The sequence below is a fragment of the Schistocerca piceifrons genome, chromosome 2 (assembly GCF_021461385.2).
Source record: "Schistocerca piceifrons isolate TAMUIC-IGC-003096 chromosome 2, iqSchPice1.1, whole genome shotgun sequence".
NCBI lineage: Eukaryota > Metazoa > Arthropoda > Insecta > Orthoptera > Acrididae > Schistocerca > Schistocerca piceifrons.
Genome location: NC_060139.1, coordinates 315,931,523 through 315,955,839, shown reverse-complemented (window position 1 = coordinate 315,955,839; position 24,317 = coordinate 315,931,523). Strand labels below are relative to the sequence as shown.

Sequence of the window (24,317 nt, the reverse complement as noted above, 5' to 3'; positions counted from 1 at the left end):
CTAACCTAAGGACATCACACAACACCCAGTCATCACGAGGCAGAGAAAATCCCTGACCCCGCCGGGAATCGAACCCGGGAACCCGGGCGTGGGAAGCGAGAACGCTACCGCATGACACGAGCTGAGGACACGCCCAATTTGTTGAGTCCATAACTATGTCATTGGCTGCTGATCGTACCGCGTCAGCGATGTGTTAAATTCGTGAAGGAGTGCAGCAGTTGACCCTACGCTAGTCATTTTTTATACCCCGGTGGATAATCTGAAGAGACTTAAGAACTAGTCAATTTTCTTCTTTGCAGCAATAATTTTTGAAGTGATGGTCTTCAGAGTTCCTCGTAGTAAAGGTCATTATTTTTACCCAGTCCCATTTAGAATACTTTCCCCATTGATCGCTATTTTTTAGCCTTGTAACGTAGACCATACACGTACGCAAAAGGGACAAGAGGTAGCATTTCCCTCCTTTCCTAGAATCTGGAGTGCTAACTACAGTGTTACAAAATGTCGAAACTTGCCAACGCATTTACATTAAAAATTAAAATTTTTCATTCTTACAGTTCCCCACCTCCCATGCGTTTAATGCAGATAAATTAAACAGAAATACCAGTCACCTTTATCAAGGGCTTCATTGACATCACTGTTAACTTCACTGTCGGTTTTTGTATTTTACTTACACTACTATACACTCATTTACCTACATGCAATAAAAGATGAGTTTCGCTGACCTTTAGTAACCGATTTATTTTTTACACAGATGAGTAAGGTAATTTGATCTGAAGTGACTTGCTTTCAACATGATGATAAATTTGTAAATAAAGACTTAATTCTCTAAAATTTTTTCTGACGTCTTATTTACCTGAATTGCAGGGTAAAGCAGACTACAAATATGTTTCCCTCTGCATACCCATTACGAGAGCAGAGATCAGATGTGTTTCAGAGAAACAGATGTGACACTGCATGTGCTGATGATGGCCTAAGAGTGGCATGGTAACGGGTTTCATGAATCTGCTGATAATGTTGTGACAGTGTAGCTTGCCATCGACAACGAATTGATGCAGAGTTTGAAAATAGGCTTCAAAATAAATTACGTTGAGACAAAAATAATTTATAAGCAACAAGTTGAAAGGAAGTAACAGAACGAATTGATGAGTTTTTGTATTTAGAGCAGTTTAAAACAACCACTGGATCGAGAGCAACACGGAAAAGCTCTGGAGTAATAGTAAATTAAGAGGGGTTTTCGATGTGCAGTTTGCAATCAGTGTGGATTACCAGATCATTTTTATCACAACGAAAAAGGAGCCGCTTATAAACTGAGAGGCGCATCTTAGAAATTATTAGCGAAGCTGGGAAAACAAATAAATGGATCAAGAAACAATCTAGACTGAAATATGTAATTAAGAAGAGGACCAAGAAGACGACAAAGAGGATGGATAACATAAGTCAGACATGTAGGAGCAACATTTATGCGTATGACCGAACACTGCTATGTAGGGAATTGTCTAGAGGAGGCGTTTATCCAGCAGTGGATATCCAGTAACTGATGGAGAAACATTCCATAGGTGCCGTTGGGCGCTGCGAACCCTCGGCGGACTCTCGTTGACACTGAGCAGCAGACGCCGTTGTTTGCGGCTGTTGGCGCGCGCACACACACACACAACACACACACACACACACACACACACACACACACACTCGCGGTCAGCTCTCTTCACTCGCGCAGGTTAACTCGAGCCGTTAAAGTCCCCCACCGGCTCCGCGAGCAATCACTGCGGTAAGCCTCCAGTGTAAGTTCTGGCGAGCAGTTAACGCGGGGGCCCGCTTACTGGCTCCCCTTTTTACGCTCCTCCTGTAATTAGTAGCGACTCGCCCTAAACTGAGATCTCTCTAAGACGCTAAACTCGCCTTCACACTGAAGAACATCGCAGCCGTAGTCATGGGGCTAATGCATAAATGCATGAATGAGGGAGAGAGGAGGAGCAACGGAGACTGGTAATTGTGCACGACGCATTCCGAAGCGACAGCGTAATACACTCTTAGGAAAAAAAAAAAAAAAAAAAAAAAAAAGGCCGACGCAACACGATGCAATTATCCTCGAATGGGACCGAAATGCGTAGATGTGATGTACATACACATCTACATCTACGTGATTACTCTGCTATTCACAATAAAGTGGCTTGCAGAGGGTTCAATGAACCACCTTCAAGCTGTCTCTCTACTGTTCCTCTCTCGAACGGCACGCGGCAAAAACGAGTACTTAAATTTTTCTGTGCGAGCCCTAATTTCTCTTATTTTGTCGTGATGATCATTTCTCCCTCTGTAGGTGAGTGCCAACAGAACGTTTTCGCAATCGGAGGAGAAAACAGGTGATTGAAATGTCATGAGAAGATCCCGTCGCAACGTAAAACGCCTTTGTTTTAATGATTGCCACTCCAATTCACATACCATGTCTGTGACACTACCTCCCCTATTTCGTGATAATATAAAATGAGCTGCCCTTCTTTGTACTTTTTCAATTTCATCCGTCAGTCCCACCTCATACGGATCCCACACCGCACAGTAATACTCCAGAATAGGGCGGACAAGCGTGGTGTAAGCAGTCTCTTGCACCTTCTAAGTGTTCTGCCAATGAATCGGAGTCTTTGGTTTGCTCTACCCACAATATTATCTATGTGATCGTTCCAATTTAGATTATTAGTAATTGTAATCGCTAAGTATTTAGTTGAATTTACAGCCTTCAGATTTGTGTGACTTATCGCGTAATCGAAATTTAGCTGATTTCTTTTAGTACTCATGTGAATAACTTCACACTTTTCCTTATTCAGGGTCAATTGGCACTTTTCGCACCATACAGATATCTTATCCAAACCATTTTGCAAGTCGTTTTCATCATCTGATGACTTCTCAAGACGGTAAATGACAGCATCATCTTAAAACAATCTAAGACGGCTACTCAGATTATCTCCTATGTCGATAACATAGATCCGGAACAATAGAGGGCCTATAACACTACCTTGGGGAACGCCTGATATTACTTCTGTTTTACTCGATGACCTTCCGTCTTTTACTATGAACTGTGACCTTTCTGACAGGAAATCACGAATCCAGTCGCACAACTGAGGCGATACTCCGTAGGCACGCAGTTTGGTTAGAAGACGCTTGTGGGGAACGGTGTCTAAAGCCTTCTGGAAATCTAAAAATATGGAATCAATTTGACATCCCCTGTCGATAGCACTCATTACTTCATGAGTACAAAGAGCTAGTTGTGTTTCACAAGAACGATATTTTCTGAAACCGTGCTGACTATGTGTCAATAAATCGTTTTCTTCGAGGTACTTGATAATGTTCGAATACAGTATATGTTCCAGAACCCTACTGCCAATCGACGTTAGCAATATAGGCCTGTAATTCAGCGGATTACTCCTACTTCCCTTTTTGGGTATTGGTGTGACTTGAGCAATTTTCCAGTCTTTAGGTACGGCCCTTTCTGTGAGCGAGTGGTTGTATATGAATGCTAAATATAATGGCATCCGTCCATCCTTGAGGGATGATGGTGTAGCATGCTTGGTTCAGAGTCTGCAGCGTCTGCTGTGGCTAAAAAGTCCCACTCGAGAGTGGCAGTCCCTGCTGCAGTTTGGACATGTGAAATTTGAGGGACTTCGAACAGAAGCCGCTCTGTCTCTCCGCTTTGTCCTCTTCCTGATTTGTTCCTGTGTGCGTTCGTCCTCTGAGAGCTAGCCGCCGTTGCGCACAGTTGCTCGCCACTTGACACGGTCATCTTCAATGCTTTCCCAGCGACTTGGAATGATTCTGGTCTTGGTCAGGTCTCTCTTGCACACATCCTTGAAACGAAGATGCGATCGTCCCACTGGCCTCACACCTTCCTGAAGTTCTCCGTACAGCAGTTGTTTCGGTATCCGTTCAGGTTCCATGCGCCTGACATGTCCCAACCATCTTAGACGTCGATGACTCAGGAGTGCAAAGATGCTGGTTGTGCATGCACGATGAAAGACTTCGGTGTTGGGTACTCTATCTCTCCCAGAGATCTGAAGGATCTTCCGGAGACAGCGGAGATGGAAGCTGTTGAGTCGAGATTCGTGCCTAGAAAGAGTTGTCCATGTCTCACAGCTATAGAGAAGGGTGCTTATAACACAAGCGTTGTAGACTTTTAATTTAGTTTTTGTGGTAAGCAGTCCCTTGTTCCATACTCTGTTTTTCAATCTAGCCATGACAGATGATGCCTTTGCTATTCTGTTAGTAATTTCAGTGTCCATAGACAAGTTGCTACATATCGTGGATCCCAAGTAGGTAAAGTCATCAACTATCTGGAGAGGATTGCCATCAATGCTGATGGATGGAAGGTTCGTAGTGTTCTGCGCCATGATCTTAGTCTTTTGAAGGCTGATGAGTAGACCAAATTTTTCACAGGCATTTGATAATTTGTTGATTATATACTGCAGCTCATCTTCTGTGTTCGCTACTAGAGCTGCATCGTCCGCATATAACAACTCACGGATAACAACTGTATTTCCTTTGGTCTTGGGCTTGGGGCGAGCAATGTTGAAAAGATTTCCATCAGACCTCGTATGTAGATACACTCCCTCCTCACAGTCTTCAAAGGCAAATCTGAGCAGAAGGGGAAAGAAGATCCCAAATAATGTAGGAGCTAACACACACCCCTGTTTCACACCACTATTAACAGGGAATGCTTCTGATGTTTTACCGTTGAAGCAGATTGTTGCTTGTGTTTTCTCATGGAAAGAGACAATTATCTGTAGTAGTTTAGGTGGGCATCCAATCTTCTGCAACAGTTTGAAAAGCCCATTTCTGCTCACTAAATCAAACACTTTAACAAGGTCCATGAAAGCAATATAAAGTGGCCTCTGCTGCTCACGACATTTCTCTTGTAGCTGTCTTAAGGAGAAGATCATATCTACGGTTGATCGGCCGGGCCTGAAGCCACACTGAGATTCTGGGTAGATTCTGGAAGCTAAGATTTGTAATCGCATTAGGATGACTCTTGCATAAGCTTTCCCGGCTACACTTAGTAATGAAATGCCTCGGTGATTGTTACAGTCACTTCTGTTCCCTTTCTGTTTATATAGAGTAACTATCCTCGAATTTCGCATACTCATTGGGACATAACCTTCTTCCCAACTGATTGTGATAAGTGAATATAAATGTTTGAGAAGAACAGACTTGTCATACTTAATAACCTCTGCAGGGATCCCATCTTCACCTGGGCCTTTCCGTTAGCAAGAGAATCTATTTCTCTACTAAGTTCTTCCATAGTAGGCATTGCATCTAGTTCTTCCATAACTGGCATTTGTTTGATGGCGTCACATGCATCCTTGCTAACTTCATTCTCGGCTGCATACAACTCGAGGTAGTGTTCAACCCAGCGTTCCACTTGTTTGCCTTCATCAGTAATGACTTCACCCGTCTTGGACTTCAGAGGAGCTGTTTTTCTGACAGTTGGTCCAATTGCTTTCTTAATACCATCGTACATTGCCTTAGCATCCCTAGAATCGGCCGCTTTCTGTATACCTGCACATAAATTCAGCCAGTAGTTATTTGCGCATCTCTTGGATGTTTGCTGTGCCCTGTTCTTTGCTTTTCGTAGGACATCTCGAGTTCTTTCATTTGGGTTCCTTTTGTAAGCAAGCATGGCTTTCCGTTTAGCCTCAGTGACCGGTTCCGTTTCTTCCAAATTTTGCTCGTACCAGTCCTTATTTCTTTTCCCTTTTATTCCATAGGCCAATACTGCTGAGTTGTAGATTGCAGCCGAGAGTTTTGCACATTTCTGATCAACATTCCTTTCTGCTTGCACGTCTCTTGGGAAAGCACTTTCAAAATTACTGGCAAAATCCTGCTTTCTTTGTGTGCCATGAACACGATCTGTGTTGATACGGGGATGACCTCTCGGTTTAGCGTGGTGACGTTTCTTAGGAGTGAGCCTCAATGTGCACGCCACCAGGGCGTGGTCTGTGTTGCAATCAGCACTATGATAACTTCGTGTCAGTAGCACATTTTTGAGACCAGTACGCCTAGCTATGACTAAATCAAGTTGATGCCAGTGATGAGAGCGCGGGTGTCTCCAAGACTTCTTGTGCTGATCCTTAAGCTGGGAATATATGTTTGTAATACAGAGACCATAAAAGCAGCAAACTTCAAGCAGTCTCTGGCCATTTTCATTCATTTTTCCCACCCCATGATGTCCCAGGCAATTCGGCCATATGTCATTATCTGATCCAACTCTAGCATTAAAGTCCCCTAGAATATACAGTGTCTCGGTGCTAGGTACCTTGGCTATTCTGTCACTGAGTAAGTCATAAAACAGATCCTTCTCTTCCATGCTGGATGATAAGGTAGGAGCGTACACATTTAGGATGTTGACAGTGCCACTTGAGGAGCATATTCTCAAATCAATAATTCGCTCTGTTCCACCGGATGGTGGCACAGTACAGTCCAGGAGGGCGTTTTTAACAGCAAATCCTACGCCATGAAGTCTTGGCTCGTCTTGAGACTTCCCCTGCCAGAAGAATGTGTAATTATCCTCCCTGACAGAGCCCGCGTCTGGAAGCCGCGTCTCCTGCAGTCCCGCGATGTCTACATTCAAACGATGGAGCTCTCTGTCAATTACGGCAGTCTTACGGATGTAATCAACTTCTTGGGCATCGTCAATGTACCTTGGACACATGGTCCTAACATTCCAGGTGGCAATACGAAATAGTGATTTTTTTATTATTTCATTTTTGTTGTTGGTAGGTGTATTATATCAACCCGCTTGTCAAAGATTACTTCTAAGTTCCACACACCCCGTGAAGCAGGCGGATAGTGGCGGGACAGCACCTTATTGGCTGGGGGCTGCCCAGCTTGAGGCGGACGGTAGCTGTCCAATGAGATGCAGTGATCTCTCCCACCGTCGGAAGTGGGCCCTGGCACTCGAGTCTTACGCCAATCAGACAGAGCTTATAACCGGTAACTGCCTCTTCCCGTGTTGTGCCGAAGTCCTTGGACGTCGCTGAAGTGTCCTCTCCAGGATGCTACAAGCCTGAGCAATAAACATGAAAACTCGTGAGTTGCCCAATCATCACTGCCTGCCTCTCGACCTAAAAAAAAAAAAAATTGTTCAAATGGCTCTGAGCACTATGGGACTTAACATCTGTGGTTATCAGTCCCCTAGAACATAGAACTACTTAAGCCTAACTAACCTAAGGACATCACACACATCCATGCCCGAGGCAGGATTCGAACCTGCGACCGTAGCGGTCACGCGGTTCCGGACTGAAGCGCCTAGAACCGCACGGCCACACCGGCCGGCTCGACCTAAATGATAATTTCCAGAGGAAAGGCAAGCCAAAACGTCTGGTATCACTTCGGTTGCAGGAGCTGCCGGAAGGGGACGTAGTGCGCCTTCCAACCGCCTTTGGGACCCCACTCCAGATTTTCTTTCAGGGTTTTCTCCCTTAGCCTTCATCCCTCCCGAGACCAACCACAAGGCAGTGGTGTGTTAAGGTCATCCCTCCCGAAATATGGAGCTATTTTATGAGCATAGTCTGAGAGGAACCTGACTGGTATACAATCTGTACCTGAGGCCTTGCCTTTATTAAGTGATTTAAGCTGCTTCGTTACACCGAGGATATCTACTTCTATGTTTCTCATTTTGGCAGTTGTTCGTGATTGGATTTCAGGAATATTTACTTCGTCTTCTTTGGTGAAGGAGTTTCGGGAAACCGTGTTTAATAACTCTGCTTTAGTGGTACTGTCATCATTGACTTCATCGTTGTTATCGCGCAGTGAAGGTATTGATTGCGTCTTGCCACTGGTGTGCTTTATGTATGATCAGAATCTCTTTGGGTTTTCTGCCAGATTTCGAGACAGAATTTTGTTGTGGAAATTATTAAAATCATCTCGCATTGAAGTAAGCGCCATATTTCGAAAATTCTACAAAACTCTGCCAATCTTGGGGATTTTGAATTCTTTTAAATATACAGAAAAACAAATAATTGGAGTTTCAGAAAAATTTGATGATTTATTCTAAGGAAAGAGCTTCACTAACTGAGCAAATCAATAACGCGCTGGTTCATCTCTGGCTTTATGCGAGCAGTTATCATCTTTACACACGTTTAAAGAGTTGATGGATGTCCTCATGAGGGCTATCGTGCCAAATTCTGTCCAACTGGAGCGTTAGGCCGTCAAAATCCTGAGATGACTGGAGGGCGCTGCCCGTAAAGCTTCACAAGTTCTCAGTTTTGGAGAGAAGCCAAGAAGTAGAAGTTCTCTCCTCTTTTGGGCGGCCTTTATCTTGGTGGATAAGCCCAGGATGGCTTGCCATGAAAGGCAATAAAACGGCGGGTAGAATATCATCGACGTACCACTATGCCGTAAATGGGTCGTGGATGGCAACCGGGGGGTTCTGATATGAAAACAAATGGAAACCCAGACCATCACCTGTCCGCAGCTCGTGGTTGTGCGGTAGCGTTCTCGCTTCCCACGCCCGGGTTCCCGGGTTCGATTCCCGGCAGGGTCAGGGATTTTCTCTGCCTCGTGATGACTGGTTGTTGTGTGATGTCCTTAGGTTAGTTAGGGGACTGATGACCATAGCTGTTAAGTCCCATAGTGATCAGAGCCAGACCATCACCCCTGGTTGTTGGGCTGTTTGGCTGGAGACGTTCTGTCTGGTATGCGGGACGACCCCAGACACGGCTTCACTGGTCATCGGCGCATAGTTCAAAGCGGGACTCATTGCTATAGACAGTTGTACTCCATGTGCGTACACGTAAGCTTCCGCGGCCGCTGTCACAGTCAATTAAATTTTTCTGGGTTTGCGGCCGCATTGTCAACTATAAAATTAACATGTCGGCCTTGTTTTAATTTTTATCTTGTTAATGAATCTGTATTTCATTGTCAAATTAAGAAATATGATATTAGCATCTCCACTCCCCACAACTATCCCGTTGTCGTATCGCTTCGTATAGACCAATAAAGGTGAAACATGTTCGACCTGGAATCTTACCGACTGGAGTAGAATTCAATAAAATTCTTCTGGGTTTGAGCAACATTGTCAACTACAAAATTCTGACGTTTCGGCGACTATTGCAAGACGCCTTCCTCAGGGTGTATTGCTAGAATGAGCACTAGTTTGATTACTTACATACCAAGGAGGAGTGCTGTCATTGGATATGAGGGCGAAGAGGGAGAGTCTTAGGTTTTTTAATTGACTTTTATTTTCTTTCAAAAATGCTATAAAAAAAGCTACAAAGAAAAGCGTGTCTCGGATACGGATCTCATGGTCAGTTTCGACGAATGTACCCGTGGCGGACACCATGAACATTTTAAAGGAACGCATGGCACCTGATATCTGCGAGCTACTGCGCCACTGTTTGACGACCACCTAAAAAAAAATGGTTCAAATGGCTCTGAGCACTATGGGACTCAACTGCTGAGGTCATTAGTCCCCTAGAACTTAGAACTAGTTAAACCTAACTAACCTAAGGACATCACAAACATCCATGCCCGAGGCAGGATTCGAACCTGCGACCGTAGCGGTCTTGCGGTTCCAGACTGCAGCGCCTTTAACCGCACGGCCACTCCGGCCGGCTGACGACCACCTATTTCAGATGGAAATGGCATTCGTATGAGCAGACGGACGGTGTAGCTACGGGTTCCCCTCTATCGCCTGTCGCAGCAGACGTTTTTATGCAAGCTTTCGAAGTAACAGCGCTCCAGTCCTCAACATTACGCCCAGAATGCTGGCTACGATACGTTGACGACGCCTTTGTTATCTGGCCACACGGAGAGGAAGAGCTTCAGAACTTCCACCAACACCTCAATAGGCAGCACAGCAAAATTCACATTACCACGGAGGTAGAAAAGAACTGAGTATTGCCTTTCCTAGACGTGGAAGTTTTCCTTAAGCCTGACGGGAAGCTTGGACACAGAGTTTACAGGAAGCCCACCAAAATGGACAGGTACTTGCTTGCATCCTCACACCACCATCCTACGCAAAAAAATCGGTCCTGCAAACTTTAACTAAGAGAACCTACAGAATCAGAGGTGAACACAATCTCAAAGCTGAACTACAGAACCTCAGGTCTATTTTGGAGCTGATGGCTACGACATGAGAATGATACATTAAACTATGGCGCCGAAGGAGGAGGGCAATAGGGAAATGCAGAACGAAGCACGGAACACCGTGCTGCTACCACACGTCAAGGGGTTACTGAACGTCTGGGCACAATTCTCCGACGGGCAGGTATTAAGCCGATTTTTCGTAGCAACAACAAAATAAAAGACGTTCTGGGCTCGACGAAAGATACAATTGACAAGTTTCATGCCGCCGGAGTTTATGAAATCGGGCGCGAATGTGGACTGGTGTATGTAGATGAGAGTGGTCGTTCAGTAACCACAAGGTTATCTGAACACGAGAGGTGTATCCGTCTTAAACGATACAACAAATCTGCTGTGGCAGAACACCAGAAACAGTGCAGGATGAAGCTTGAATTTCGAGAGGCCCGCATACTTGCGAAACAGCCGTTTAATTTGATGAGGAAGATTAGAGAGGCTATAGAAATAGCCAAGCGACCAGACAACACGAATAGAGAAGACGGGTACCGACTTCCGACGTCTTGGCTGCCAGCAGTGACAGCTTTGCGGAAGCACTGAAGCACAGCTCTCGCAGAGCAACTAGCGCGCGGTACGCCACAGCGGCGGAGGGTATACAGAGCGTTGACGCGCCCTAGCCGGCACTAGGCAGGTAGAAAACAACGCTACGCTGCAGTCGCCGCTCAGTTTCCTATTCGCCGATTTCCACCAATGGCAAACGATAAAGTAAACTGCAATGGAAAACGCCTGTTTCCAGCAATGACAACACGCAATGCAAAGACCAATTAAAAGAACACGTAATACCCTTCCTCCTCACCCTCATATCCAGTGACAGCACTCCTCCATAGTATGTAAGTAACCGAACTATTGCTCCTTCAGCAGTACATCCTGAGGAAGTCGTCTTGCAATAGTAGCCAAAACCTCGGAATTTTATAGTTGACAATGCGGCCTCAAATCCAGAAGAAATTTATTGAATTCTACTCCAGTCAGTAAGATTTCAGGTCGACATGTTCCACTTTATATGAAACGGTACAACAACGGGATAGTTGTGGGGAGTGGAGATGCTAATATCACATTCCTTAATTTGACAATGAAATACAGATTTATTAACAAGATAAAAATTAAAACAAGGCCAATATGGTATTACTTTCATTTACTTACATGTAACATTCAGATAAATCAGCATACCCATATTGATGTAAGTGCTGCAATTCTTTCAAAAACAATTAAAAAAGTGGAAGACTGTGCTCATCACACTGGAACGTCCCCTTAGAAAAATTTATGAATGACTGTGCTGATAAACCTCTTACGTTATTTGATTTTTAAACAGCTGGGCAGAACTCAACGTACTCACACATTTCTCTTTTTACTTATTCTGATCAACACTAAACTGACACACAGTACTTTTAGCGCAACGCAATCTGACTTTCAATAATCTCTACAAAAGAATGGCCCTGACTAACAATAACCTATACCTTTCACGAATCACTTACCTCACAAAAATCTTCGTTACTCGAACTACTGCAATACAGCGAGCGCCAATACTTCCAGTTAAATAAAAGATTCTAACTACTGACCGCTTCAGTCGCAGGTTCGAATCCTGCCTTGGGCATGGATGAGTGTGATGTCCTTAGGTTAGTTTGGTTTAAGTAGTTCTAAGTTCTAGGGGACTGATGACCTCAGAAGTTTAAGTCCCAGAGTGCTCAGAGCCAATTGAACCAACTGATTGATTTTTATTTTAAATTCTATGAAAACATTTCCATTTAAATCAAAACATAGCATCAATCAAATTCTAAAGAAGTTGTAACAGTAAAAAATATAATTCCGCATGTCATTCTAGCTGTGAAATCACACGGGATGGGTTCAGGTACCTAGCGCAAAGGGTGCTCTTACTCCGCCCATTTCCTTGTAGATATGTGAGAGTTGTATCGTATGTGTACTTGTGGTATGTAGGTGGGCGTAATGATCCCGTGGGGTATAATGTTATGTTTATGTTATATGATGATAATGAGAGACGGGAAATGGCGAAACCCGTTGCCGGCACATAGCATGATCCTCTCGAACAGTACCAAGGGACACGCAGAGGTTAGCGCCCCATTCAACGGACTGATGACAATCAACAGTGTAGCATGTCTTGCTGAGAGGTTTGGTATTTAATCCAGGTCTCTAGCGGAAAGACTGGTGATCATGAATTCTAAGCCACTACTTCCCGTACCCCTGCCAATCACTGGCAGTGAAAATTTCCTCCATTACCGCATCATCCCCTACGCTCTGTCAAGGAGCATAGGACCTCATCATCATCATCATCATCATCATCATCTCTAAAACAAGCGCCACCGCATAGGCGTGCGCTAACGACCTCAGCTACGGAAGTGGGTATTGCCAACCGCTAGAATATTCAACAAAACTGAGTACAGCTTGCGCTACTAATAACTACCAGCTGGCAATAACAAATAAGGGGAGATAAGTTACAAGTAACAGGGCTCTCACTCTCAACAGCAGCTAGCGGAACCGAGCGACTCCATTCAAGAACATAATTACTAGTTTTAAAAGTCGGTAACAGCTTCAATAATACGAACGTACCAAACACACCGCTGAACAAAAAGTCAGTCTGATGAGGACAGTAGTATTCCTCTTTCCTGTTGCTGACAATGTCCACAAGCAGCAAAATCCGCCTTGATGCTAATGAGGACCCAGCTGAATCTACAGGTCAGGCAGGGTACTCTATAGCTGCGCAACTTCTCCAGGGGCTGATCATGCGCGCACCATGTCTCCTTTTCCGGTTGCCGCTGCCGCAGCCCTGTTCACCGTCCTGCTGGAAACTCGCTATCTGAGACAATACCATAGTAACGGGAAGTTCTGGGTCTAGTAGAGCACGGGATACAACCCGTCGGCTTTGACCAATGACGTCAGAATTTGACAGACATCATTTATTACACAGATGTAACAGCTGAGAAGGGTTTTCAGTAAAAAAAAAAACGAGAGACAAAAAATATGGTTGGCTTACATCAAGGCAAGTAGTATTTTCACGTTAAGGATATCGCGTGTTTGTATCGTATTATATCTGTGGAAAACGAAGGGGAAAAATGGATGTAAATTTTGGTAGCATAGAATACCTCACGTCACATATATATGGGTTGTATCTCGAACCTCATTCGAACTGTGTTGGTTAACTGCAGTACGGGATACATGTTTAGCGTACGTCGATTTCTTCGTTTTCTTTAGCATTAATATCCTGTTGTTCAGTTGAACTATATAGGTCAACTGAAGCACGGGACACAAATTTTACACGTGTTGTTTCTTTCACCTCCACTACCACTAATAGTCTGTTCTTACGTAGGTAGTAGTATTACCGATGGCAGGAGGAGCTACATTCATAATATTTGTATCCTATACTTCCGTTGACCTATATACAGGGTGAGTCACCTAACATTACCGCTGGATGTATTTCGTAAACCACATCAAATAATGACGAATCGATTCCACAGACCGAACGTGAGGAGAGGGGCTAGTGTAATTGGTTAATACAAACCATAAAAAATGCACAGAAGTATGTTTATTAACACAAACCTACGTTTTTTTAAATGGAACCCCGATAGTTTTGTTAGCACATCTGAACATATAAACAAATACGTAATCAGTGCCGTTTGTTGCATCGTAAAATGTTAATTACATCCGGAGGTATTGTAACCTAAAGTTGACGCTTGAGTACCACTCCTCCGCTGTTCGATCGTGTGTATCAGAGAGCACCGAATTACGTAGGGATCCAAAAGGAACGGTGATGGACCTTAGGTACAGAAGAGACTGGAACAGCACATTACGTCCACATGCTAACACCTTTTTATTGGTCTTTTTCACTGACGCACATGTACATTACCATGAGGGGTGAGGTACACGTACACACGTTGTTTCCGTTTTCAATTACGGAGTGGAATAGAGCGTGTCCCAACATGTCAGGCCAATAGATGTTCAATGTGGTGGCCATAATTTGCTGCACACAACTGCAATCTCTGGCGTAATGAATGTCGTACACGCCGCAGTACATCTGGTGTAATGTCGCCGCAGGCTGCCACAATACGTTGTTTCATATCCTCTGGGGTTGTAGGCACATCACGGTACACATTCTCCTTTAACGTACCCCACAGAAAGAAGTCCAGAGGTGTAAGATCAGAAGAACGGGCTGGCCAATTTATGCGTCCTTCACGTCCTATGAAACGTCCGTCGAACATCCTGTCAAGGGTCAGCCTAGTGTTAATTGCGGAATGTGCAGGTGCACCATCATGCTGATACCACATACGTCGACGCGTTTCCAGTGGGACATTTTCGAGCAACGTTGGCAGATCATTCTGTAGAAACGCGATGTATGTTGCAGCTGTTTGGGCCCCTGCAATGAAGTGAGGACCAATGAGGTGGTCTCCAATGATTCCGCACCATACATTTACAGTCCACGGTCGCTGTCGTTCTGCCTGTCTGAGCCAGCGAGGATTGTACACGGACCAGTAATGCATGTACCGTAGATTCACTGCCCCGTGGTTTGTGAAACCCGCTTCACCGGTAAACAGGTAGAACTGCAACGCATTCTCTGTTAATGCCCATTGACAGAATTGCACTCGATGATTAAAGTCATCACCATGTAATTGCTGATGTAGCGACACATGAAACGGGTGAAAGCGGTGACGATGCAGTATGCGCATGACACTGCTTTGACTCATTCCACCGGCTCTCGCAATGTCCCGTGTACTCATGTGTGGGTTCATGGCAACAGCAGCTAACACACCAACTGTATCCGCTTCTCCTGTGACGGGCCTGTTACGGACCCGTTTGCGTGCTACGACCATACCTGTTGCATACAGTTGGCGGTAGATGTTTTGCAATGTGCGGCAAGTTGGATGCTCTCTGTCCGGGTACCGTTCTGCACACACCCTGCAGGCTTCAGCTGCATTTCGTCGACACTCGCCATAGATGAGTATCATCTCCGCCGTTTCAGAGTTCGAATACACCATGGTCACAGTTCCTACAACACTACACTATCACAGTCGTCTGGTAACACGGTGTACTACGGTTGGTCAGCGTGCGGAGACGAATGCAGAATAACAATAGCAGCAAGCGCTACATGCGGACACTGCGACAGCTAGACCAAACCACAACAGTGCACTACAGCCACACTCGTAAACACGGTCGTCATCGTAAACATGTCCCTGCAGATGCTGCTCGCCGACCGTGGCCCGTGTTTGTTGCAACATGCAACTGAACGTCGGAGGTTTCAAGCGTCAACTTTAGGTTGTAATTAGGATGTAATTAACATTTTACAATGCAACAAACGGCACTGATTACGTATTTGTTTATATGTTCAGATGTGCTAACAAAACTAGCAGGGTTCCATTTAAAAAAACATAGGTTTGTGTTAAAAAACATACTTCCGTGCATTTTTGTATGGTTTGTATTAAACAATTACACTAGCCCCTCTCCTCACGTTCGGTCTGTGGAATCGGTTCGTCAGTATTTGATGTGCTTTACGAAATATATCCAGCGGTAACGTTAGGTGACTCACCCTGTATATGTACACTGCTAACGAAAACGTGGAAATAGACGTACGTTACATTTGCAATCTGTACCTCAGTTGAACTACGCGAAGAGGCAATAAGACGACACATAATTTGTATCCCGTACTTCACTATGGAGTACAGTTACTTTTTTTTTCGCCTTCGATGCTAATAGTATCGACTGGAAGTTGTAGTTTTGATCACAGCAGAGACAAGAGTATCCCATTCTTTAGTTGAGATATATAGCTATACACAACATTTGTAACCTGCTCTCCAATTGACGTGCATAGGTAAATCTCATTAGTGTTACATATGTCGTACTTTTGGAATAGGTAGTGTCAGTGTAAAAGTCAACTGAAGGACGGGATGCAAATTTTAGTTGTGTCGGGCGTTTCGCCTTTACTATTGCTAGTACAGATTCGAAAAAATCGTACTGATGCTAGTGCTGGGAAACGAAAGAAGAACGACAGCTGCGAAATTTCTATTACGTACTGGAGTACAGTAATGGAGTAATAAAATAATGAAATACGTTAAAATAGTCAAATATCGTAAAAGAAAAAAATGGAAAACTGGACTTACCACACGGGAACTTCTTAAAAGAACCGAAGATCGCCTACAAAGACATCAACAAAAATCACATATCCACATACACAACAAACAAAACATTACGAAAACACACACACACACATACACGCACAGACACATACATTCAGCCCACCCCCTCATCTTAATGTGAAATTAGTTAACACATTTCGGACGGTACATTTGCCCCACACGTTTAACAAAACATATAAACGGGCAATATGTTTGGGGAATACTACGCCTCCATGAATATTCGTCTAAGTGACTTTGAAGTGAGGAAATCTGGCGTTTCCCCACCCCTACAAGAGATTTCACACCTGACCAATAACCCTCTATGCTATTTGTGCAAGCCCCTGTGGATAATGATCTGAAATCAAAATTGTGCTTAACTACGAGCTACGAGATGCTGATAACCCCTTTTCCCTAAATCCCTATATGAAGAAAAAACATCTGAAATTACAATGGAACCCTCTGCAACGCGATTTTCAATTAAGCTGACCAAAATTTCATTCCTTCGATTGAGTACTACTTTAAACACTACATCGTCACACTCTTGATCTGAAACCACAGCCCCCCAAACCCATAAACCCATAATCCCACCAGAGATTCCCCCCTTGTTGTACTTGCTTTTGCCAAAATACGACTCGACAATTTCGACCATAACACTCTCCCCCCCCCCCCCCCCCCCCAACGGCCCCATGTATTTCATGTATTCCCCAAAAACTTCCCTACAAAAAGAGTACCAATCCACAACTGTGCGCTTACTCACACGACATTCATGGACACACAGCCACACATGATATCTCAAACACCAACAGTATGTGATTTTCATAATGTCTCTCAAGGCGAGCTTAGATTTTTCGAACCACGTCCCTCGTCTAATGGACCGCCACAACCGATCTTTGCTGCAGCGCCATACGAATAAGTCGTGAGTACGGCGACGAGTTACACTTGTGAGGCGCATATGTTCGCCGCATTCACGACATCGAATATACTCGGCAATGAGACCACACATTTGTAAAAAACAAATCGTGCCCAACATGTCTACTCCCATAGCCTCTCTCAAATCATCCAACTTCATCGGAACAGGTAAGTCCATATCTACCAACGAAAATGAGATACTAAAAATTGTCCTAAAATAAGAAACTAATATTCCAAATTACCTCAGTATCACTAAGAATGAAATTAAGAAATGAATGAATTGCAAACAACCAATTATTTAAATAAATGCACACGAAGAATATTTTGAGCAATATGTAGCGATCTCTTTTAAAATCACATTCAATTATTTTAATGTACAATGACAGCGCTTATCCGGAACACAGAACTGTTTTATTATGTATGGATGAAAGTGAAGACACTGTTATCTATGAGTAATGTATGACGTCATTGGTCAAAGCCGACGGGTTGTATCCCCTGCTTCACTAGACCCGAGGTTCTATACAAAATAAGAGAGATATCTTTTAACTATACACTATTTGATGAAAAGTATCCGGACGCCCCTTCTTAATGAGAAACTGACTAGTAGGTGTCACGTACCGGCATAAAAGGAAGCCAGAAGTAAAGTGTTGTGAAGAGAGAAGTAGTAACAGAAAAATGGGTCGATTGGAAGGTCAGTAACTCTAAACGTGGACTAATCATTGGATATAACCTGAGTAACAGACACATCAGCGACATTTCAGTCCTAAGGCACCCCAAGTCGACTGTCGATGATGCGATTGCAGAGTAGAAACGCGAAGGAACGAGCACATCTGAAGAAAGACCAGGCAGATTTCATGTACTGACGGGCAGGTCAATCGACTGTTGCGGACGGTGGTTGTAAAAAATCGCATGAAGTCAGCGGAAGGAATCACCCGTTAGCTCCAAAGTGCTACCAGGCAGTCCAGCCTGCACAGTGTGCGCATGGAGTTAAAAAGAGCAGCCGAGAATCTTCTCAGAAGGCACACATTTCTGTAGTCAGTGGTAAGCGACGTTTGAAGTGGCGCAAAGAACGATGGCCGAGCGAGGTGGCGCAGTGGTCAGCACACTGGACTCGCATTCGGGAGGGCGACGGTTCAAACCCGCGTCCGGCCACCCTGATTTAGATTTTCCATGATTTCCCTAAATCGCTTCAGGCAAATGTGTGGATGGTTCCTTTGAAACGGCACGGTCGACTTCCTTCCAAATACTTCCCTCATCCGTCCCGACTGATGACCTTGCTGTTTGGTTCCCTCCTCCAAATCAACCAATCGACCAAAGAACGATGCCACTGGACAGTGGATGACGGGAAACGAGTGATTTGAATAGATAAATCAGGTAGTCCGATGGAAGCGTTTGGCTTTGGTGAACACTTGGAGAAAGTTACCCGTCATCATGTATACTGCTAAGAGTGAAGCACAGAGGAGTTGGTGTCACGGTATGGAGGTATTCTTTGTGGTTAGAATGTGGTTTCCTTATTGCGCTGAAAAACTGACAAATGTGGAAAAACAAAAACGCTTCACAGCATTGTGTGCTGCATACAGTAGAGGAACAGTTCAGAGACAATGATTATTTGTATCGCCGGCCGCAGTGGCCGTGCGGTTCTAGGCGCTGCAGCCTGGAACCGCGTAACCGCTACGGTCGCAGGTTCGAATCCTGCCTCGGGCATGGATGTGTGTGATGTCCTTAGGTTAATTAGGTTTAACTAGTTCTAAGTTCTAGAGGACTAATGACCTCAGCAGTTGAGTCCCATAGTGCTCAGAGCCATTTGACCCATTTTTGATTATTTGTATCACCATGACAGTGCACACTGTCATAACGCGGCATCCGTGAAGCAATGGTTTGTGAACAACTACACATCAGAAATCGACTGGCCTGCCCAGAGCCCTGTCATGAACCCAGTGGAACACCTTTGGGATGACTCAGAATGTCGACTTCGCTCCAGACTCGTGCCTCTTGAGGAAGAATGAGCTCCCAATCCTCCACAAACCTTCGTACATCTCATTCTAAGTATCCCAGAAGAGGTCAAGAAGTCACAAAGGCGAAGGGTGGACACACCCAATGTTAAAGTCCACTAATAGGTGTTAGGATACTTTTGTCCAGGTAGTGTACATACAATGGTATGATACATGAAGTGATTCCTGGTAGCACACTTGCGTTGCATTACTACTTATAACTATAAAATTCCGATTTACCGTTTTGTTTTATGTTTCCTAGTCCTTTCGTGTGCCAGTTTCCCCCTGTGTAAATACACTCATGCTCATAAATTAATAATTATGCTGATACATGATGAAACAACGCTTTGGTGGGCGGTTTGCGGTCTTAAATGACCTCGGGGTATGACCATGCGGCGCATTTGACCTGCGGTCGTCGCACGGTGGCGCTGGCAGCAGTACACAGAGGTGTGTTGGTGCATGTCAGAGGACGGTGCAGCGAGTAAGTGCGCAGACGTTTTCAGACGTGCTAAGGGCGACTGTGTGTTGAAAATGGCTCAAAGAACACGTATTGATGACGTTATGAGGGGTAGAATACTAGGGTGACTGGAGGCTGGTCAAACACAGCAGGTCGTAGCACTGGCCCTCTGTGTGCCACAAAGTCTGATCTCAAGATTATAATATTATGGCAACTATTCCAGCAGACAGGAAACGTGTCCAGGCGCTACAGTACGGGACGTCTACATTGTATAACACTACGAGAAGACCGATATTTCACCATCAGTGCCCGCAGACGCCCACAGAGTACTGCAGGTAGCCTTGCTCTGGACCTTACCGCAGCCACTGGAACAGTTGTCTGCAGACACACAGTCTACAGACGACTGAACAGACATGGTTTATTCGCCTGGAGACTTGCAAGGTGCATTCCATTGACCCCTGGTCACAGGAGAGCCCGTAAAGCCTGGTGTTAAGAACACAGTACATGGATATTGGAACAGTGGTCCCGGGTTATGTTCACGGACGAGTCCAGGTATAGTCTGAACAGTGATTCTCGCCGGGTTTTCATCTGGCGTGAACCAGGAAACGGATACCAACCCCTTAATGTCCTCGAAAGTGACCTGTATGGTGGTAGTGGTTTGGGATTGTGATTGGTGCCCATACACCCCTGCATGTCTTTGACAGAGGAACTGTAACAGGACCAACCGTATAGGGACGTCATTTTGCACCAGTATGTCCGCCTTTTCAAGAGTGCAGTGGGTCCCACCTTCCTCCTGATGGATGATAAAGTGCGGCCACACCGAGCTGCCATCGTGGATGAGCACTTTGAAACAGAAGATATCAGGCGAATGGAGTGGCCTGTCTTTTCTCCAGACCTAGGCCCCATCGAGCACGTCTGGGATGCTCTCGGTCGACGTATCGCTGCACGTCTTCAAACCCCATAGGACACTTCAGGAGCTCCGACAGGCACTGGTGCAAGAATGGGAAGCTATATCCCATGAGCTGCTCGACCACCTGATCCAAAGTATGCCAACACGTTGTGCGGCCTGTGTACGTGTGCATGGTGATCATATCCCATAGTGATGTCGGGGTACATGCGCAGGACACGGTGGCATTTTGTGGCACATGTGTTTCGGGACGGTTTTCTCAACTTATCACCAATACCGTGGACTTACAGGTCTGTGTCGTGTGTGTTCCCTATGTGCCTATGCTGTTAGCGCCAGTTTTGTGTAGTGCCACGTTGTGTGGCACTTCATTCTGCGGTTATCCTTAATTTATGTGCATGAGTGTACAAGAAGCACACAAAAGGAAACGAGATAAATGAGAAAAGCAAGTGAACTGTCCGTCATTTCAAAATATTTGCAGTGACTGTTAATACATTTACCCCTCTGAGAGACAAGACGGTCAGTGCCTTTACGGAAAAATGTTCGCGGTTCCCTACAGTACCATAGCTGTACCCAGGTGTGAACCTCTTCGTCCAAAGCAAATCGACGGCCACGAATGTCTTTCTTCGGGGCTCCAAAAATAAGCAAATCACGTGGGAAGAGATCTGGACTGTATGGGGGACGTGTAAGGGCTTCCCAGAGAAACTTCAACTGCGCACTCGGAACAACTTTGCCAACATGTGAGCGGGCATTATTCTACAACAAAATGATGCCATTCGTCAACGCTTTGGCATTTGTACCTATTGTCAAACTTTCCTGTTGACAGAATGTCAAATTTAGACATTTCTCCGGAAATAACCTTGCTCGTTGTACGCTGATCTTAACCTTCCTGCAGTGTTGTCTGAGACGTTATAGCAATGTAGAGCGTACTTGTGAAGTGGTATGTTGGTAGAAGTTTGGGAAAGTGATTGATGTAGCCGTGGAGGAGTGTGTAAATGAGCGCGCGCAGGTGTGCGTACATGCATGTCTGAAAAGTGTCACGAAACAAGAAAGCGTCACTCATGTGAAACGCAGTATGTGGTTTTCCACGTGACTTGTAAGAAATTAGAATTCGAATTTCTAGATTTCCAATGGGTATCGTACCGTACAGGCCAGTGACAACGAGATGCGAGGGAGTGGAGCATTTTAGCTAATAGACTACAAGAAAAAAATATTTGCCCAATGGGACAAGTCCAGAATGACCACGGATGCTGCCTCCGCGCAGAGTCTGTGAAGAGATAAACTTACATATGGTGCCAGAAAAGTGTCAGCAGGATTTTCAGTAGTTCCAATGTAGTTGGCTGATGTGGCTTTGTAACATTATTCAGCGTGCCGTGTTTTTTTGGTACTTCTGCACAGCTGAAAGTAAGGAGATACTTGACTTAAAGGAAGGGTAGATTGACAGGAAAAATCATCACGCTTGTACCAGTCGCTACAGGCCTGGCACCCTCTGCAGTTCGTGACCACATTCAACTTTATATGAGACTCGGTGCGAGTTGTAGTTCCAGTGTACCCGTCCTACCATATCCTCTCCAGCTTCTGCTGGTTTTTCATTCGCCGATCTCAATTTATCCTTTAGGAAGAAAATATTTAGAGCTGGAATCCGATGACGATGATGATGAATTTCTGTCTTGTTTTCTTAGCCTAAGTGCAATTTTAGTCCGTCTAGTGTAGGTAAAAGACTGGGCATGAATTCATCACGCCAATACGAAAGGAATACTGATGCTTCAGTGTACCACAGTGCAGGCAGGAAGTGTTCGTGCTGGTTACCATTCTTAAAATAATTTACCCAAGGGCGGAGAATACTTTAGGTGTATCCCGTCTTAACAGGGGGTGAATTTTTGCAAGCTCTTTTCTGTGCTGTGTCTTTATCACAGTACTGAGCCGCACCAGTTGACAATGTCAAATTCCGACTAATGTTGTCTTTTTGATTGTCAACTAGGACATCTCTATGCCTTGACTGATATATTTATGTGCACTGCTGCATCACCTTAAATATGATACGGCTATTTATTATAAATGTAATATGTGGCACATGAGAAACATTCATATATTATAAGAAATGATAAATGAAACGTATTTCTGGTAGTCGAAGAAAATTTTCGAAAAAGGGAGAATTAATTATCAGCAATTCATGCCCCTAACTTTCTGAGCTACGTTTTGACAATAATGTTTAATTTTCATGATAAAGTATTAACAGGTTGGTGCTGGGTGTGGTTGCAGCTGTGCAGACAGGCCGTCATTGCAGGTGCGGATGGTGTCGCAGTTCGCGCAGACCAACGGCGGTGGCGTGCTGGCCAACGGACGCGGCCGGCTGATGAAGAGCTTCTCGGAGGCGGGGGGCTGCTTTGCGGACGGCGCAGTAGGCGGCCCAGGGGCGGGGGGCGTGGACGACACGTCGCACGAGCCGCTGCAGCGCACACAGTCCGAGGAGCCGCCGCGCTCGCCCTTCCTCGTCACCACGCCGCCCCCGCGCAGCCCCATCCAACAGCCGCCAGCCGCCGCCGCCGCCCCCACAGCCGCGCCTGCCTCGGCCCGCACCACGCCACGACACCGCAAGGCCTACAAAGAGGTAACTCTTCTAGACCTGCTTGCAGTTGCTAGTTCCTCCTTCGTTTTGTACGACATAACTTTTCTTGGGTTATAATACTGCAAATTTTGAAAAGGGCATGAATTATACATTCTAGGACAAAAGTGGAGCCTTGAAGGAGGAGTTATGAAAATTTCTCTCAAACTGGTATTCATATAGGTACCGATGGAAAATGTATGACGCCGTAGAGCAATTTCACTGCACAACTGGTAACGATAGTAAACAGGGGACATGTCGAAAACAGGGCATAAAGTCTTTGCGAATTTCATCTCTTGAACTCAGTTCGACAGTTACTGTGCCTCGTAGACAGGAACCTGAACAATATAAGCAGATGTCAGTATTTGAAAGAGAACGTATAGCTCGGCTCAAAAAAGCCAGTTGGAGTAACCGGTGAATAGCTTGACATTTGAATAAGAGCGAGCCACCATTCGACGATGATGGCAGTATTCGATGAACCATGGCCGAACACTGTATCAAGAAAGAATGCTCAGTGCAGCTCAGAAGACGACGGAGATGAAAGCATCAAATTGACATTTCAAGCTGTTCAAAGGAAAAATACAAAAAAAAAAAAAAAAATCGGGCTTGGTCATGGCAAAGAAAACCAAGGAACAGCAAAGACGAGGTAAACAAAATATTTTACTTGATCTGCCCGGAGTAATCGGACCTGCGAAAAACGTTACTATTATTCTAGAGTCATGGAAATGCCTCATCTCTGACCCAATGATTCAACTTATTGTAGAAAATACAAACAAATTTATTCATACAATACAAGATATCTATTCTCATGAAGGGACGCTCAAGAGACAGACACAGTAGAAATGTAGAAATGAAAGCCTTATTCGAGCTGCTTTATCTCGCTCTGGTGTACCACGCGAATCGTCTGAATCTCGACGACTTATGGCAGATGGATGACTTCCTAACCGTCACGAGTATAAAAATATTTCAGTTTTTAATGCGATCTATTCGTTTCGATGATGTGGAAACAAGAGGAGGACGAAGAAAAACTGACCGCATAGCTCCTATAAGAATCATTTTTGAAGAATTCGTTGTGAACTGCCAAAAATGCTATTCACTTGGTGAAAATGTCACAATCGATGAAAAATCGAGGCTTTTCGAGGTAGAAGCGGTTTCATACAATATATGCCAAAAACGTCAAGCAAATATGGCATAAATTTATGCTTTGGTCAAG

General features: G+C 44.7%; 1 protein-coding gene across 1 annotated transcript in view; it reads left to right on the top strand.

Moving 5' to 3' along the window:
- The window catches only part of LOC124775355, a 442,958-nt gene that overhangs the window by 49,793 nt on the left and 368,848 nt on the right, over positions 1-24,317 (top strand). The window contains exon 6 of the mRNA XM_047250186.1: positions 22,787-23,003. Within this exon, the coding sequence (XP_047106142.1) occupies positions 22,787-23,003 (217 nt within the window). The remainder of the gene's footprint in view (positions 1-22,786; positions 23,004-24,317) is intronic.